Raw genomic sequence first — 15,072 nt, forward strand, 5'->3', positions numbered from 1 at the left:
AAAGCTGTCTGAAATTACCCCAAGTTCAACATCGTATTTCTTGAACATCTTTTCACCGTATAAGAGGGTAAAATTAAGTAAAGTTCCAAAATGATAATGATGTGACATGAGGTACCCTGGTGTCATAGCCCTGGCAGAAATCTGTATAATAAAGCCAAGTCTAGAAATATAAGATTTGATACTACTAATATGATTATAGTTCAGCCTGTATGCCACAGCTACAACTAGTTATAAGTGTATATGGAATTGCTTTATCTTCTGTAATCCACTCATATATAATGAGTCCTAGAATGCATGACGTTTTTGACTCTGCCAAACTCCTAAAACTTATTTTACAAAGACAATTATTCCTTACCATCTTAAGGTAATCGTGATAACAAAACATATAAATGTGTTTTTTAGACAAACCAACCGCCGTCCCCACAGCTAAGAAAGCAGCAGTAGACGGGAAACTCTTCTTCGTATCAGAACCTCAAAGTATCAGAGTGGTGGAAAGTAAGTACTTCCTAAAAAATACCGCTTCATTTACTCTGTACATTTTGCCTCTGATTTAATTTTGGAAAAACTGATTTTGGAAAATTAAGTTTTTTATTTGTCTTCATTACTCCTTAGAAACCACTGCAACATTCATTGCAAAAGTTGGCGGCGATCCAATCCCTAATGTGAAATGGACAAAAGGGAAATGGAGACAACTGAACCCAGGAGGTCGCGTTTCCATCCTGCAGAAAGGCGATGAGGCCAAGCTGGAGATCAGGGACACCACGAAAACTGATTCTGGCTTGTACCGATGTGTCGCATTTAATAAACATGGCGAAATTGAAAGTAATGTTAACCTGCAGGTGGACGAAAGGAAGAAACAAGAGAAAATTGAAGGAGATCTTAGAGCAATGCTGAAAAAGTAAGTTTAATTTTAAAAGATATAATTTTCCACTCACCAAAGAGATCTCTCAAGAGGCATGGACTATCCCAGTGAGGGTGAACCTTTTGAGCTCGGCGTGTCAGCATTTTGAAAAACCCTAACTTAACTCTGGTGCCACGTCACATATAGAAATGTTTTGATATTTGCAACCATAGTAAAACAAAGACTTATATTTTTGATATTTATTTTATATATTTAAATGTCATTTAACAAAGAAAAATCAACCAAAAAAATGAGTTCATGTGTCACCTCTGACACGCGTGTCATAGGTTTGCCATCACTGGACTATCTCCTCCAAGATTCAGACTTGAAAGAACATAAGCACACAGACATTTTAACAGAAAAAGATAAGAAAATACACAATAATTGGGCGGAAGTTAGTGGTTCATTAAGATTGATTTCTGAATAATCATGAGAAAATTTTGAGAAAGAGATAAATTTTTATTAAAATTTTAAACAAAGGAAATGGCCTATATAGAAATGTGTTTATGTGACTAGATATGAAATTTTTGTTTCTATGTATGATATCCCATGCTCTGAATTCTTTTCTAAATCAACTATTTTAAACATTGTTTATAATTACCAATAATTTCAACACAATTTAAGTTTCAACATAATTATTGGATTATTATATTAATTAACATTTAATTTCCATACATCTTTTCCATGACATATATTTATCCCTTGTTAATGCTTTCTATTGCTGTTATTATTTTTCCTTGTAATTCTTTCATTAGGCTCTAAAGTTTACAAAGATGTTTTCACTATTTTTTTCTTTTTAAAAACTCTGATCAAATTTATGGCCCTAACTGGTTTGGCTCAGAGGATAGAGCGTCGGCCTACGGACTGAAGGGTCCCAGGTTCGATTCTGGTCAAGGGCATGTACCTGGGTTGCGGGCACATCCCCAGTAGGGGGTGTGCAGGAGGCAGCTGATCGGTGTTTCTCTCTCACTGATGTTTCTAACTCTCTATCCCTCTCTCTTCCTCTCTGTAAAAAATCAATAAAATATATTTTTTAAAAGTTATGTATTTTATAACAATGATCCAATCTTAATCCACTCCATCTCCACACTCACATTTTTATTATTTCACAGTTAGCATGATATTAATATTTCTTAAATAAAGGACATAGAATTGCTCCTTTGTGAGAAAAAAATCTTGTAAAGGCATTTATAAACTTGGAATGATGATAGGCCATTCAAAATAAGTAGAAGACAGGTGATTTATGTTTATTTCTTATTTTACTTAGGGCTCCCACCTTAAAGAGGGGCTCTGGGGAAGAAGAAGAAATTGATATCATGGAACTTCTCAAAAACGTTGATCCTAAAGAATATGAAAAATATGCCCGCATGTACGGCATCACCGACTTCCGCGGTCTTCTTCAAGCATTTGAACTGCTAAAGCAAAGTCAAGAAGAAGAGACACATAGATTGGTATGATCTTTTGCAGATAGCATCATCTTTAGAAATTCACATTTGAATCCTCTAACATATGCCTTTTGGGTTTCCAGAATCCTATAATTGCATAAGATGGTTGAATAGAACCTAAGCAGCATTAAGAGTGGAAGCTAATAAGTGAAATAAACTAGTCGGAGAAAGATAAATATCATATGATCTCACTCATATGTGAGATATAATGATCAACATAATTTGATAAACAAGAATATATCCAGAGACAAATGGTGGGCGGGGGGGGGGCGGGGGTAGAGAGCAACCAAAGGACTTATAAGCATGCATATTAGCATAACCAATGGACACAGATAATGGGGTGGTGGGGGCTTGCCCGGAGTGGGAATGGCTGAGGGGTGGGGAGGGGTGGTCAAGCAGGGAAAAAGGATACATATGTAAAATTTTAGACAATAAAAAAAAAAACAGTATAAGGAGGAAATGCCATTGCTGAGACCTACCAGGAATGAGCTATATCTGGAATAAATGACTTTGCTTTCCATAAAAATAATTAATAATTTCTGAAGATCTAAAGAAAGAATGGTAGCTAAATATAATCATGTATCCTCTAATTCAGATTTTATTTCATATGAAATACCTATCCCCTTTTTTTCCCTCAGGAAATTGAGGAAATAGAGAAGTCAGAGAAAGAAGAAAAGGAATTTGAAGAACTTGTATCATTTATTCAGCAAAGGCTGTCACAGACAGAGGTAAACTTAAGGATGCTGATAATGAAGTGAACATATTATTATTGGGAATTATAAGGGAAGGATTATAATTCATTTTAATTCTTTATTCTCCTAGCCTGTCACTCTGATCAAGGATATTGAAAATCAGACAGTTTTGAAAGATAATGATGCTGTCTTTGAAATCGACATTAAGATTAATTATCCAGAAATCAAGCTTTCATGGTACAAAGGGACTGTAAAACTGGAACCCAGTGACAAATTTGAAATAAGCATCGATGGTGATCGACATACACTTAGAGTTAAAAACTGTCAACTTAAAGATCAGGGAAATTATAGATTGGTGTGTGGCCCACACATTGCTAGTGCTAAACTGACAGTAATTGGTAAGTAAAGAGTTAAAAAACAACAGCCCTGAGAGACTGACTGTTGAGCATATCTGCCCGTGATATTAAACACAGTGTGTGCTGTGTCATACCAACAGAGCCTGCATGGGAACGGCACCTGCAGGATGTCACTTTGAAGGAAGGCCAGACTTGCACCATGACGTGCCAGTTTTCTGTGCCAAATGTAAAATCCGAATGGTTCAGAAATGGCAGAATCCTGAAACCCCAAGGTCGACATAAGACAGAAGTGGAACACAAAGTCCACAAACTGACCATTGCGGATGTGCGCGCAGAAGACCAGGGCCAGTACACCTGCAAACACGGAGACCTGGAAACTTCAGCAGAGCTCCGGATTGAAGGTGGGTGAAACTGGCTGGAGTTGGCGCAGCCTCGGCCAATGGCCATAGGTGTGCAGGACCCTATGGCTCCACCATCAGGCATATCCCAGAGCGCTGGTGTGTCCTCATTCCCAACACACACACTCAAAGCATTCACTCACATCTCAAAGTGCATACAAAATCGAAAGGGAGAGATTCACGTAAATAGCAATTCCTTTGCATAGCTCTTTTTGACGAGAAGCAAATTTCATCTAAACTAAGGTGTGACTTTTTAATGATTATTTCTGTTAAATTCCATAATTCTGTTAAATTTAATGAATCTTTACAATTCTGCTAAATTCTGTAATTCTCACATCTGTGATTCTGATGCAAAAAATATATATATATATCTTGGAAAGGACCTGGTTTCATAGCGGTATATCTAAAAGATCTTGGCTAGGAGTTTAGATTTGGTTTATAAGAATTAATTTGACTCCATCTGTATAAAATTTCATAGATAGAATTAACAGATATTTTAAGGACTTACAGGAACTACATTATACTTTTTTTTTACATTGATTCTATAAGAATACATTTAAGTATTGGGATAATATTGCTTTGTTTTTCGGTTTCTGATGGAAAGAAGTGCATTATCTCCTTGTTTTATATTTTCAATATTTTTCTGCTATGTTCCATTTGGGTAAAAAGATGGAGACTTTAAATATCTGAGGGGAAAGCACAGTGAGAGAAACTTCTTCCTATACCACCTACCTGTGACTCTCTTTGTTCTTAAACAGCTGAGCCGATTCAGTTTACAAAGCGCATCCAGAACATCGTGGTGAGCGAGCATCAGTCCGCCACCTTCGAGTGCGAAGTGTCCTTTGATGATGCCATTGTAACCTGGTACAAAGGACCAACAGAACTGATTGAGAGCCAGAAATACAACTTTAGGAATGACGGTCGCTGCCACTATATGACCATCCACAACGTGACCCCAGATGACGAAGGTAATTTGATTGACAGTGTCCCCGTGAATATATAATGTAAAGCTTGTCTGTTTTGTGTAGTTCTACCCTCCTTTACACTTACACTCTATAATTCTATATAGAATTTTTTTTAGGAAAGAGAAGTAAAAATAATACAAACTATATCTAAAAGAAAGACAAGGTATTTACAAATATAGCAGAAAACAAAAGTTCGATGATTCTTTTCCTTAGGTGTCTATTCAGTAATTGCTCGACTGGAGCCAAGAGGAGAAGCGAGAAGCACAGCAGAGCTGTACCTAACAACCAAAGGTCAGAAAGCACCACATTAAAACCACCCTGCAGTCTTTGAAACAAAGTAGCCTGTCGAGACAATTCTGAATGTAAACATGCTATTTTTTTTTCTTTTGCAGAAATCAAACTTGAGATGAAGCCTCCCGGTGAGTTTAAGAAAATCAATCCTTGCGTACAATACATTCAGTATAATTTTTGTAAATGAAGAAGCCAAACAAAAAAATCACTAATAATGTTATCTTTTTTCCGTGAAATAGTTTCCATTAATAATATAAACATTAATACATAATGCTTTTCATAAATAATACAAACATTGGGCTTTGAGAGTGGGGGGAATTTGAAATAATGTCCCATATCTAGGATCATGCCAACTGGTATGGCCATAAAACAAAAACTTTCACAGGGAATAAACTTGCCTGCCTGGCTGCATATAAAGTGTGCCCGTATGGTTCTTGTCGATATGGTAGGTTCTGCTGCTGGAAATGCCTAACAATCAAACACATCTGAGTTGACTAATAATCACCTGTGTTCTCAGTCCCTCTGTGATGATCATTAAATGTCCCTTTTCAGATATTCCTGACTCCAGAGTTCCAATCCCTACCATGCCTATCAGAGCAATACCACCAGAAGGTGAGATTTGGGACCAAAACTCCTGGGTTTGGGGCAACAATATTCTACTGCTAGGAAATTACCAATGCCAGACCATAGCAGAGCCAGAACACACTTTCATGTTATGTTCTTCACTGTGTAATTAAAAAGCAGAGCAAAAGAGTAGTGGCTGTTATAAATATATGCTATTTTTATTTCATCTGATAGATGAATAGGTACTATAATACATTTGAAGAACTGAAAGAAATTTATTAGATTTTCTGTTATGCTTCACATAATGAGAAACCAAACCACGTAACTAACTGATGATGGGTGTGTGTTTTACAGAAATCCCTCCTACAGCTGTTCCTCCTATCCCTGTGTTGCTACCATCACCTGAAGAAAAGAAACCACCAGCAAAACGTATTGAAGGTAGTATGTGTTCTTTACCTAAATGTCAAAATGCAGGCCTGGAAAATGTAGGTGGAATTGCCTTTCAAAATGTAAATTATATTAACTAACCAAATGCATATGACATGGACCTACAGGCTGAAAATCGTCAGACAAACCAACAACAATGCTTAATATTAAAATACTTTATTTTAATGGAATTGCTTAAACATTAATGTCAAACTGATTTATGTTTCATATTTTTCCACTACATAATAAAACAGTAGAGTTGATTTCTAGTAAATCACATTCATTTTATAGTCAAATTAAAAAGTATAGTTTGGGTTGTTTTTCTCAATTACAATGTTAAATACTCTAAACTTTACTATTTTGTTTAAAATATATGATTTAAGCTAACTTCACTACATTTGATTTTTGCTTTTTAAAGCTAAGGAGTGAGCTCACCAATGAGGAACTCTTGCATGTGCCAGGGAGTTGCTCCTCTCAGACATTTCAATAAGTACTGGTTATGCCGCCAAGTTGCTGAACTAAATTAGTCAGTAGACTGTCTAGGACTTGCTAGGGTTTGGAGGAGTTCAGAATTGCTTTCAGAATTTTCCCAGCATCACCAGGAAGATTCTACATGTCTAAGTCACATTTTTTCATAGCTAAGCCACCGCTACTATAGCAGTTTCCTGGGTTTGACATGCTAGTCCCATACAACCCACTATAGTTGGTGTTAACAGGTTGAGCTATTTTTCAGCCAGGCCCAGGAGAAATTCAGTTAAAACACACACACACACACACACACACACACACACACACACACACCTTCTAGTTTTGTGAGTAATACAATCTCAATAACAAAGAAAATAATTTTTTATCATTTATATGAACATAGTCAAATATGTTTCATCCACTTCTGAAAGCAGAGAGGAACAAAAGTCAAAAATCATAAATTAGATTTCCATTTATATTTATTGTCAGGAATAATAATTCATCTTAATAAATGACTAAATATTTGAGTATTATTGTCAACATGGCTAAGTTCAACTGCCCACAAGGAAACTTGAGAAATTAAATCATATTTTAAGAATTGAAAACAGTGTTATTTATTCATGAATACCCGGAGCCATAATCAAGTTATGGATTAGGGCCATGATCAAGCTATAACATCAGCAACAACAAAAGAAAATGTCCACAATATGTCATAGATAGGACTTTAATTTTACTAATTCACACGTTATTCTTTCTCCTGACAATCAAATGTTCTTACGTCAGTGAAATAAAGATGAAAATATGCACCTTTTCTATTTATGATATCACTTAGGTTCATTCTTAATGTTTTGAAAATGTTAATTTGAAGTAGGCATAAAATCATTGAAGACGTAAGGTCGCCCTACATATTCTAACTCCCTCTAAAAAAAAAAAATGTTTCTGCATTCTAGTCCAAGATCTCTCTGAACCAGATATCTTGCAATAATGTGCAGTCTCTTTTTAACCATCAAAACATATGAAAAACTATCTTAATACCTCCTCGTTTTCTGAAAACATTTTGGTTATTTACATCTGACATCTTATTTTTTAGTGACCAAAAAAGCTGTGAAGAAAGATACCAAAAAAGTTGTCGCAAAGCCCAAAGAAGAGGAACCACCACCTAAAGGTATTATAATTAAATAGTCAAAGTAGGAGCTTACTGCTTTTCTCTTGGTTACAAATTTTTAATCCCAAATAGTGGAGGGTAGAGGAAGATAACAGTTTGAATTAAGGAAATGGTGCCTCTTCCTTCACTTTCTCTCACCATCTTCTTGGAGTCAGTCCTCACTTTCTCTTCCTCAACATTCTTTTTTCTCTCCTGTGCCTGTGCCTGCCCCTGACACCCAATGGCAACAAGAGATCCTTGTTATCCCTAGATGGTGATATAAAGAAGGCACGACCCTCTAACCAACAGCTGGTCTTGACCAAGTCACACAGTGAAAGGTCAAGGGCCGATGGGAATTCCAGCTGGCTGCTCCAGCCCAACTTAGCATCCTTCCTGGTTCATAAATGTCAATATGTGCAGATAAAAATACACAAAACCTTTTTTTAAAACTTCAATTCAATTACTTGAATTTTTTTTATATTCTGGAATGTTTTTAGGAAAAAAGGAGAACTAAATTTAAATAGGCAAATTTATCTGCCCCTTTGGGTATTTAGTCAATGTGTTGACTAAAATTAGAGTACAGCAACTTCCTAAGAGAAGGAGAATCCAGGAGCACAGGGCTACCCACTGAGGCTTTTTTTCTGAGTGGTCACTTGTGAAATATTATGGAATAAAAGAAAGCTCAAAAAGCATGTATATTTCCTGAACTTTGTAGTTAATCATTGAAAAAAGTAAACATGCACTGACTTTTAACATTAGGCCTATTGAATATTCTCATGTTCCGTGTTAATTTAAATTATTTTAAATCAACCTAAACTAGAATAAAACTTCAGATTTCCTGTATTTTTTCATGAATATCATATTGCAGGCCCTGGCCGGTGCAGCGGTCGCCAACAGGTGTTCCGCGGACCACTGGTGGTCTGTGAGGTCCGAAAGGTTGGCGACCGCTGGACTGGAGCACCATCCCAATACGCCAAGGTTGTAGGGCCCATCCTTCAACCAATGAATGCGTAAATATGCGGAACAACAAATCAAAGTTTCTCTCTCTCTTTCTCTCTCTCTAAAAAATATAGATAATATGGCATTGCATAGCATTTCTGGTGAGCTACATTTGGATATTATGAAAGCATTTGTTATATTAGTAGTAGTTATAAATTTTACTATACAAATGGCTAACAAGGGTGCGCAGGATTAGTAAGCATTAAAAACATGTATTTTATGTTTTTAAAGTCCCAGAGGTTAAGAAGCCCCCACCTCCTACTGCTTTAATTCCAGCAAAAGGTAAGTAAAAAAATTATTAAATATTTGCATTCTATTTACTTCTGAGATTCACATCTCTGCTGTGTATTCTTATTTTGACATATTGGGCTTCCAGCTTATTGTAAAGTCGTGGAGTTCCCTCCGCTATGTTAAAACTAACATTAGAAATGATGGCTATTTCATACTGCTCTAATCCCAGGAACGGAAACCCACGCAGATGTTTATGCAGCCCCAGTGCAGTGAACATAGGGGGAGAGAAGTGGTGAGGGCTAGGGTGGGGAGGGGTTCATCTCTGGTTATTTTAATTGTAGCTAACACAAATGTTTAGGATCATATAAATAATATTAGCCTTTAAGAATTTTTAAAAGTTGTGTAAAAGCAATGAACTGATTTGGCTACACAATTTTAAATATTATCTTTATCAAACTGACTAAAGAGTCATATTCGATAGTAAAAAATATAGCTTTAAAATTAGAAATGTGTTTGAAAGCTAGGAATTTAAATAGAGGTGAGCTGCAGAAATGTTAACTATTAATGCCAAAAATGATGGTACATATTTTACAAACTGGAGCGCCTATAAAACAATGGAAGATATATCCACTTGATAATACTTACTGAATGCCATTTGCTCACCCTGGAAATAATCCTCAAATTAAGAGTAGAATGTATCTTGATAGTCCTGATAAAATTCCATAGTCAACAAAAATTTAAATGAAACCAACACAAAGAAAACATAAATTATCAATATGACACTGATGTAAAACTTGACTTTCACTTAGTGAAGTAGTTGTGTGGACATATTTGACATATGTCATCATGTATTCATTTATTTATTTACTTACTTACTTACTTACTTACGTATTTATTTTAGCTCCTGAAGTTATTGACGTATCCTCCAAGGCTGAAGAAGTGAAAATAACAACCATAACCAGACAGAAAGAGGTTCGGGAGAAAAAAGAAGCCGTGTATGAGAAAAAGCAAGCAGTCTACGAGGAGAAGAAAGTTTACATCGAACCTTTGGAAGAACCTTATGACGAGCTGGAGGTGGAACCGTACACAGAGCCTTTTGAAGAACCTTATTATGAAGAACCAGAGGAGGACTACGAAGAGACCAGGGAGGAGGCCAAAAGGGAGGTTCACGAGGAATGGGAAGAAGACTTTGAAGAAGGGCAAGAATACTATGTAAGGGAGGAAGGTTATGACGAAGGGGAGGAAGAGTGGGAGGAGACTTACAGAGAAAGAGAAGTAATTCAAGTTCAAAAGGAGGTTTATGAAGGTATGCATCAATCAGGTGATTTTTCTCTTTTCTTTATTTTTGCTCAGTTCATTATATGTTCAATGTTATTAACCTGATTAGCAATGGCTACAGATAAAATGATTATTTTCATTTTTTAAGGTTAGAAACCTTTAGAAACTAAATTTTTAAGAATCGTTTTCTTCAGTTACTTTCATGCTTTGACGTTGTAAGTTGAATTATTTAGCCCCATTAGTAAGATTAAATTTCAAATGCTATTTTCTGAAGAAGAAGTTCAAGTTTTATACTCACTGCCTTGCTGCACCTCTGCTTGATCAATACATCGTGAGGAATCACGTTAGCAAGGAAGAACCCAAATACAGTACACAATTACATGTTATTCTTAACTGATTTCATGAACTGACCTATTTAAGCACCCCTTCTCATCCTCTGTTTTTGTTAAAGAATCACATGAGAGAAAAATTCCAGAAAAAGTGCCTGAAAAGAAAAAAGCACCACCTCCTAAAGGTATGTAATTGGAATTATTTAAACAGATCAGAGCATCACCATCATTATCATGGCTTATTTGGCAAAGGTGTACAAATCACTAGTTCAATCCAATAGGCACAACTTCTTCTCTAAGTTTTATTGTATCCATGAATCTTTTTCTAAGAATATCTAATTCATTTAGAGGGGAAAAAATTTAAATGATAAAAAGATTACTATGGTAAATACAAAATAAAATATAACCAAACTAGTTGAAGTACAGAAACTTGTACTAAATTTGTCTCTTTCTACAAAAAATTATGCACATATATACATATATATAGAGAGAGAGCAAAACTATGTTAATAGAAGGTCTAAAAGTCCTGCAATTTCTTTAAAATACTTGCAGTTGTAAAGAAGCCAGTAGTTGAAAAAGTTGAAAAGACTTCTCGAAGAATAGAGGAGGAAACCGTTCAAGTCACAAAAGGTATTACCATTGAAAACATGTCTAGTCTTCTGTGCACAACTAACCTGTTTACCTATATATACACGTTAGTTATTTGTAGTATCTAAACTAAGGTATTTTAAAATTGTGTGCAAAGCATTCTTCTTTACAATACAAATATATTTGTACATATTTTTTAAGTACCCGAAGTTTCCAAGAAGATTGTTCCACAAAAACCCCCTCGGACTCCAGTGCAGGAAGAAGTTGTTGAAGTGAAAGGTATATATCTTTGTCTTCCAGCTAGAAGTTTTAATCCCTTTTCAATGGATATGGATATGTGTACATATATTACTAAACAATTTACAAACCTGGGACCACCAAAATAAAAACATTCTTATATAATATTCATTTTATGTTGAGTTGCACATATGCATAATTTAACGGAATAATATCTTTGCTTCTAGTTTTACTTTATAATTACGTTATTTTTTAAAGGAAGGCTTTGTGTTGAATGAATAGTCTTCTAACTTTACTACGCAATGCAGTCCATGCATAGAATATTTCCCATTCTCTCATTTACATGGATAGACCCTAACAGATTGGGAAATGCATCACATTACATGTGAAGAAGTTGTGTCTATTTGATTCCCATTTAATAATGTTTGATAAAGGCTGCATGGGTCGTTTGTCCCTGTAGATCAAACATGATTTGTTTTCTTGTGAACAATGAATTTGTCCTCAAGCTGTCACATTAACCCACTCATTCTGTGTCTAAACACAAATATAGTGTATGGCCTATGTATTTGATCTGCTGTGTTGCTGTAGAAAAATAAACACTAACATGAAATACTCTCTCTCCAGTACCAGCTGTGCATACAAAGAAGATGGTTATTTCAGAAGAAAAGATGTTCTTTGCTTCTCACACAGAGGAGGAGGTGTCAGTGACAGGTATAAGGCAAATTTGAATTTGGGGGGCTCAATAGAAGAGCTTTAGATGGATTTTCCTCTTCTTATCTAATTTGTGATTATGTAGGCATCTCTGTCTCCTTGTAGTTCCCTATCATCTTTTCATTTCTCATGTGTCTCCATTTTAATTTGTATTTCAATATTCTCTGTAAATTAAAATTACCACCCACAATGTGGCATACCAGTAATGAAAATGTACATTTTTTCAAGTTCCTGAGGTACAAAAGAAAACTGTTACCGAAGAGAAAATTCATGTTGCTGTTTCCAAAAAGATTGAACCTCCACCAAAAGGTATTGATGCATTCTGTTTCTAATATATTTTAAAATTTCCATAGTAAATATCTGAATACGTTAATCTATAATAATAAAAGCATAATATGCTGATTAGACTGCACAGCCAAATGACCTTCCAGATGACCTTCCAGATGAAGTCGGGGCTGCGAGGACTGAGCCCCTTGCACGAATTTCGTGCACCAGGCCCCTAGTATTAAATAATAGATTTAGTCACATGGTCAGTAGACCCACAGTCACTATGTACAAAGGGCATCACAGGAGAGGGATGGGAAAACCAGGAAGAGGGTACAGGAGAGAAAAACAAAAGATACTGGAGGCTCTGTCCACACTTTAGGGAGCTTACAATCTAGCGACCAGCTGTTTGGAAATACCAGCTCGCCAGAGCTGATGGTTACATTTTCAGGAACTTTGCTACCCAGTGTTTAATACCTCCATGATCGAAAGTTAAATTATTTAAGCTTACAGTTAAATAAATTACATTTTTTAAAAAAACTATGCTAATAAACACTCATCACTCCCTATTTTACTGCCCGTTACTATTACAAAGGTTGTTTACGTTGATTGTATCTGTGTGGGGGAAATACTAGATAAATGGTGTGTTGTTGCACACCTCTTCCTAATCCACAATGATGACGTCATGGTTGTTGGCCAATATGGGAGTATTTGCACCTGGACGGACACTGGAACTCAGAAATTGGCGGCAGCTACAAATGAGGGCTCGGCCACTCCCCCAGCCCCGCCCTGCCCTGCCCCGCCCCGTCCCACCCTGCCCCTGTCACATTGTTAGACATTTAGAGTTCGGAAGATACTTGAGATCATCTAATGCAGCTGTTCTAATGTAGCTGCTTTATAAAAGTTATGCTTCTAAAACTAGTGTCTGAGGAAAGGGTGCTCCTACCTTTCCTGGGGATGCGGGGCTCCTGTGGTTACAGGCGAATAACAGTCACAGCATGTTCCAGTCAGTTATTCGTCCATTTCCCTTTACTCTTGTTTCTAACACATTACTTCCTTGCATTCGGTTGGTGTAAAACGGGAATGTCTGTTCTTTATTTTAATTCTAAGTTTTGCAACAATGTATGCTTTGTCAAAATGCACGCTTTCTAAAAAACAGTGCATTTGTTTTTAAAGTCCCTGAGCCACCTAAGAAAGCTGCCCCAGAAGTGGTTCCTGTTCCCACTCCTAAAAAGGTGGAGCCCCCACCAGCCAAAGGTAGAATAATATATTTTTTAAATTTTTCTTAGTGTCTGTCCTCTTCTATCTTTTGCCGTGAGATCTGTATTTTAACAAAGGAGCATCTTCAAAACATTTGTAATATGTTTCATTCCGTGTATGTTGACCTCCTTACTGTGTAGTCATGTGTTATACAAGTACCAGTACCATTTGTAGACTCCAGACTATGCTAATGGGGTCTTTGTCAGCTTCATGTAACGTAAGTGATGTCTCTACGGTATTGATGTATTTGCCATACATTGTCGTCACAAGTAGAGCATATAAAATGCTTCCTAAAGTCTTGTGCTCTTACTGAGTATTTATGCTTTACTGTAATCTTAAGTGTCTCAGAAGAAGACTAGACATTCTCAACATTTTTTCCAAAAATGGTATCTTTAAAGTTCCTGAAGTTCCCAAGAAACCTGTGCCGGAGGAGAAAAAGCCCGTTCCTGTGCCGAAGAAGGAACCTGCCGCTCCCCCAAAAGGTACATCAGACTGGCCACGGGTAACCCTGTGCCCCGAATGGGGGTCCCTTGCTTTCCATGGCCTTCATATGCACGGCGCTGTCTTTCTATTTTATGTCTTCTACACGCCCCGCGCATTTTTCACTTGTCTGTCAGCATCAGGAGCCGTGCTCTTGACATCCATTATTTATGATATTGAACATTCCAAAGGTACCACCAAAAAACGTTACTAAGAAAAGCAACTTGCCCTAACGGTTTGGCTCAGTGGATAGAGCGTCGGCCTGTGGACTGAAGGGTCCCAGGTTCGATTCCGGTCAAGGGCATGTACCTTGGTTGCGGGCACATCCCCAGTAGGAGATGTGCAGGAGGCAGCTGATCGATGTTTCTCTCTCATCGGTGTTTCTGACTCTCTATCCCTCTCCCTTCCTCTCTGTAAAAAATCAATAAAATATATTTTAAAAAAAAAAGAAAAGAAAAGCAACTACCTCAGAGCTATCTTGAATTTTACCATCTTCCCTCTCTTAGAGAAAGAAGAAATATTTGTGAAACTCAATTTTTTTTCTTTTTTTTTTTTGAAACTCAATTTCTTCAGGCATGTTTCTAAGGAAAAAGTTTTTCTCCTCATAGACGTGACTTTGTCTTAATTTAAAAAATGCTTTCATGAGTCTTGATAAGATCCAAAGACTGACAACTGCAGGGTGTTGGCAGAACGGAATGTTAACTAGGTAAAAAGGCACCCAGCACTGCTCGCAGCTGCCACTCATCCGAGACATCAGTGATGCTGAGTCCTCAATAGTTGGAAATATATTGATTTGTGACATTGACTTTCACCATATTTCTTGAGACATTAATAGAACAATAATATTTGTCCTAAATGTTGCAGTTATCTACTTAGCTAGCCAGGGGATCTTTCACATTTAGATTCAAATGTGCCAGTCCCTTGCTTTGGTGTTCTGGATTTAGTGTTTGTTTATTTTGTTGTTTTGTTTTGGTTTGCTTGGTTTGGTTTGGTTTGGTTTGGTTTGGGGTGATAAAAGATACTACCTTATGGAAGCCACAAAGCT

The 15,072-nt window shown here is 36.6% G+C and overlaps 1 protein-coding gene across 1 annotated transcript in view; it reads left to right on the plus strand.

The window, feature by feature from the left end:
* The window catches only part of TTN (titin), a 280,823-nt gene that overhangs the window by 108,415 nt on the left and 157,336 nt on the right, over positions 1-15,072 (plus strand). The window contains exons 98-118 of the mRNA XM_059703948.1: positions 403-495; positions 613-898; positions 2,169-2,352; positions 2,985-3,074; positions 3,169-3,436; positions 3,535-3,795; positions 4,551-4,760; positions 4,971-5,048; positions 5,150-5,176; positions 5,601-5,660; positions 5,967-6,050; positions 7,597-7,671; positions 8,881-8,931; positions 9,782-10,186; positions 10,610-10,672; positions 11,040-11,117; positions 11,277-11,354; positions 11,937-12,023; positions 12,252-12,332; positions 13,464-13,544; positions 13,946-14,029. Coding sequence (XP_059559931.1) covers positions 403-495; positions 613-898; positions 2,169-2,352; positions 2,985-3,074; positions 3,169-3,436; positions 3,535-3,795; positions 4,551-4,760; positions 4,971-5,048; positions 5,150-5,176; positions 5,601-5,660; positions 5,967-6,050; positions 7,597-7,671; positions 8,881-8,931; positions 9,782-10,186; positions 10,610-10,672; positions 11,040-11,117; positions 11,277-11,354; positions 11,937-12,023; positions 12,252-12,332; positions 13,464-13,544; positions 13,946-14,029 — 2,724 coding nt within the window. The remainder of the gene's footprint in view (positions 1-402; positions 496-612; positions 899-2,168; positions 2,353-2,984; positions 3,075-3,168; positions 3,437-3,534; positions 3,796-4,550; positions 4,761-4,970; positions 5,049-5,149; positions 5,177-5,600; positions 5,661-5,966; positions 6,051-7,596; positions 7,672-8,880; positions 8,932-9,781; positions 10,187-10,609; positions 10,673-11,039; positions 11,118-11,276; positions 11,355-11,936; positions 12,024-12,251; positions 12,333-13,463; positions 13,545-13,945; positions 14,030-15,072) is intronic.

This window comes from Myotis daubentonii, chromosome 7 (genome assembly GCF_963259705.1).
Source record: "Myotis daubentonii chromosome 7, mMyoDau2.1, whole genome shotgun sequence".
NCBI lineage: Eukaryota > Metazoa > Chordata > Mammalia > Chiroptera > Vespertilionidae > Myotis > Myotis daubentonii.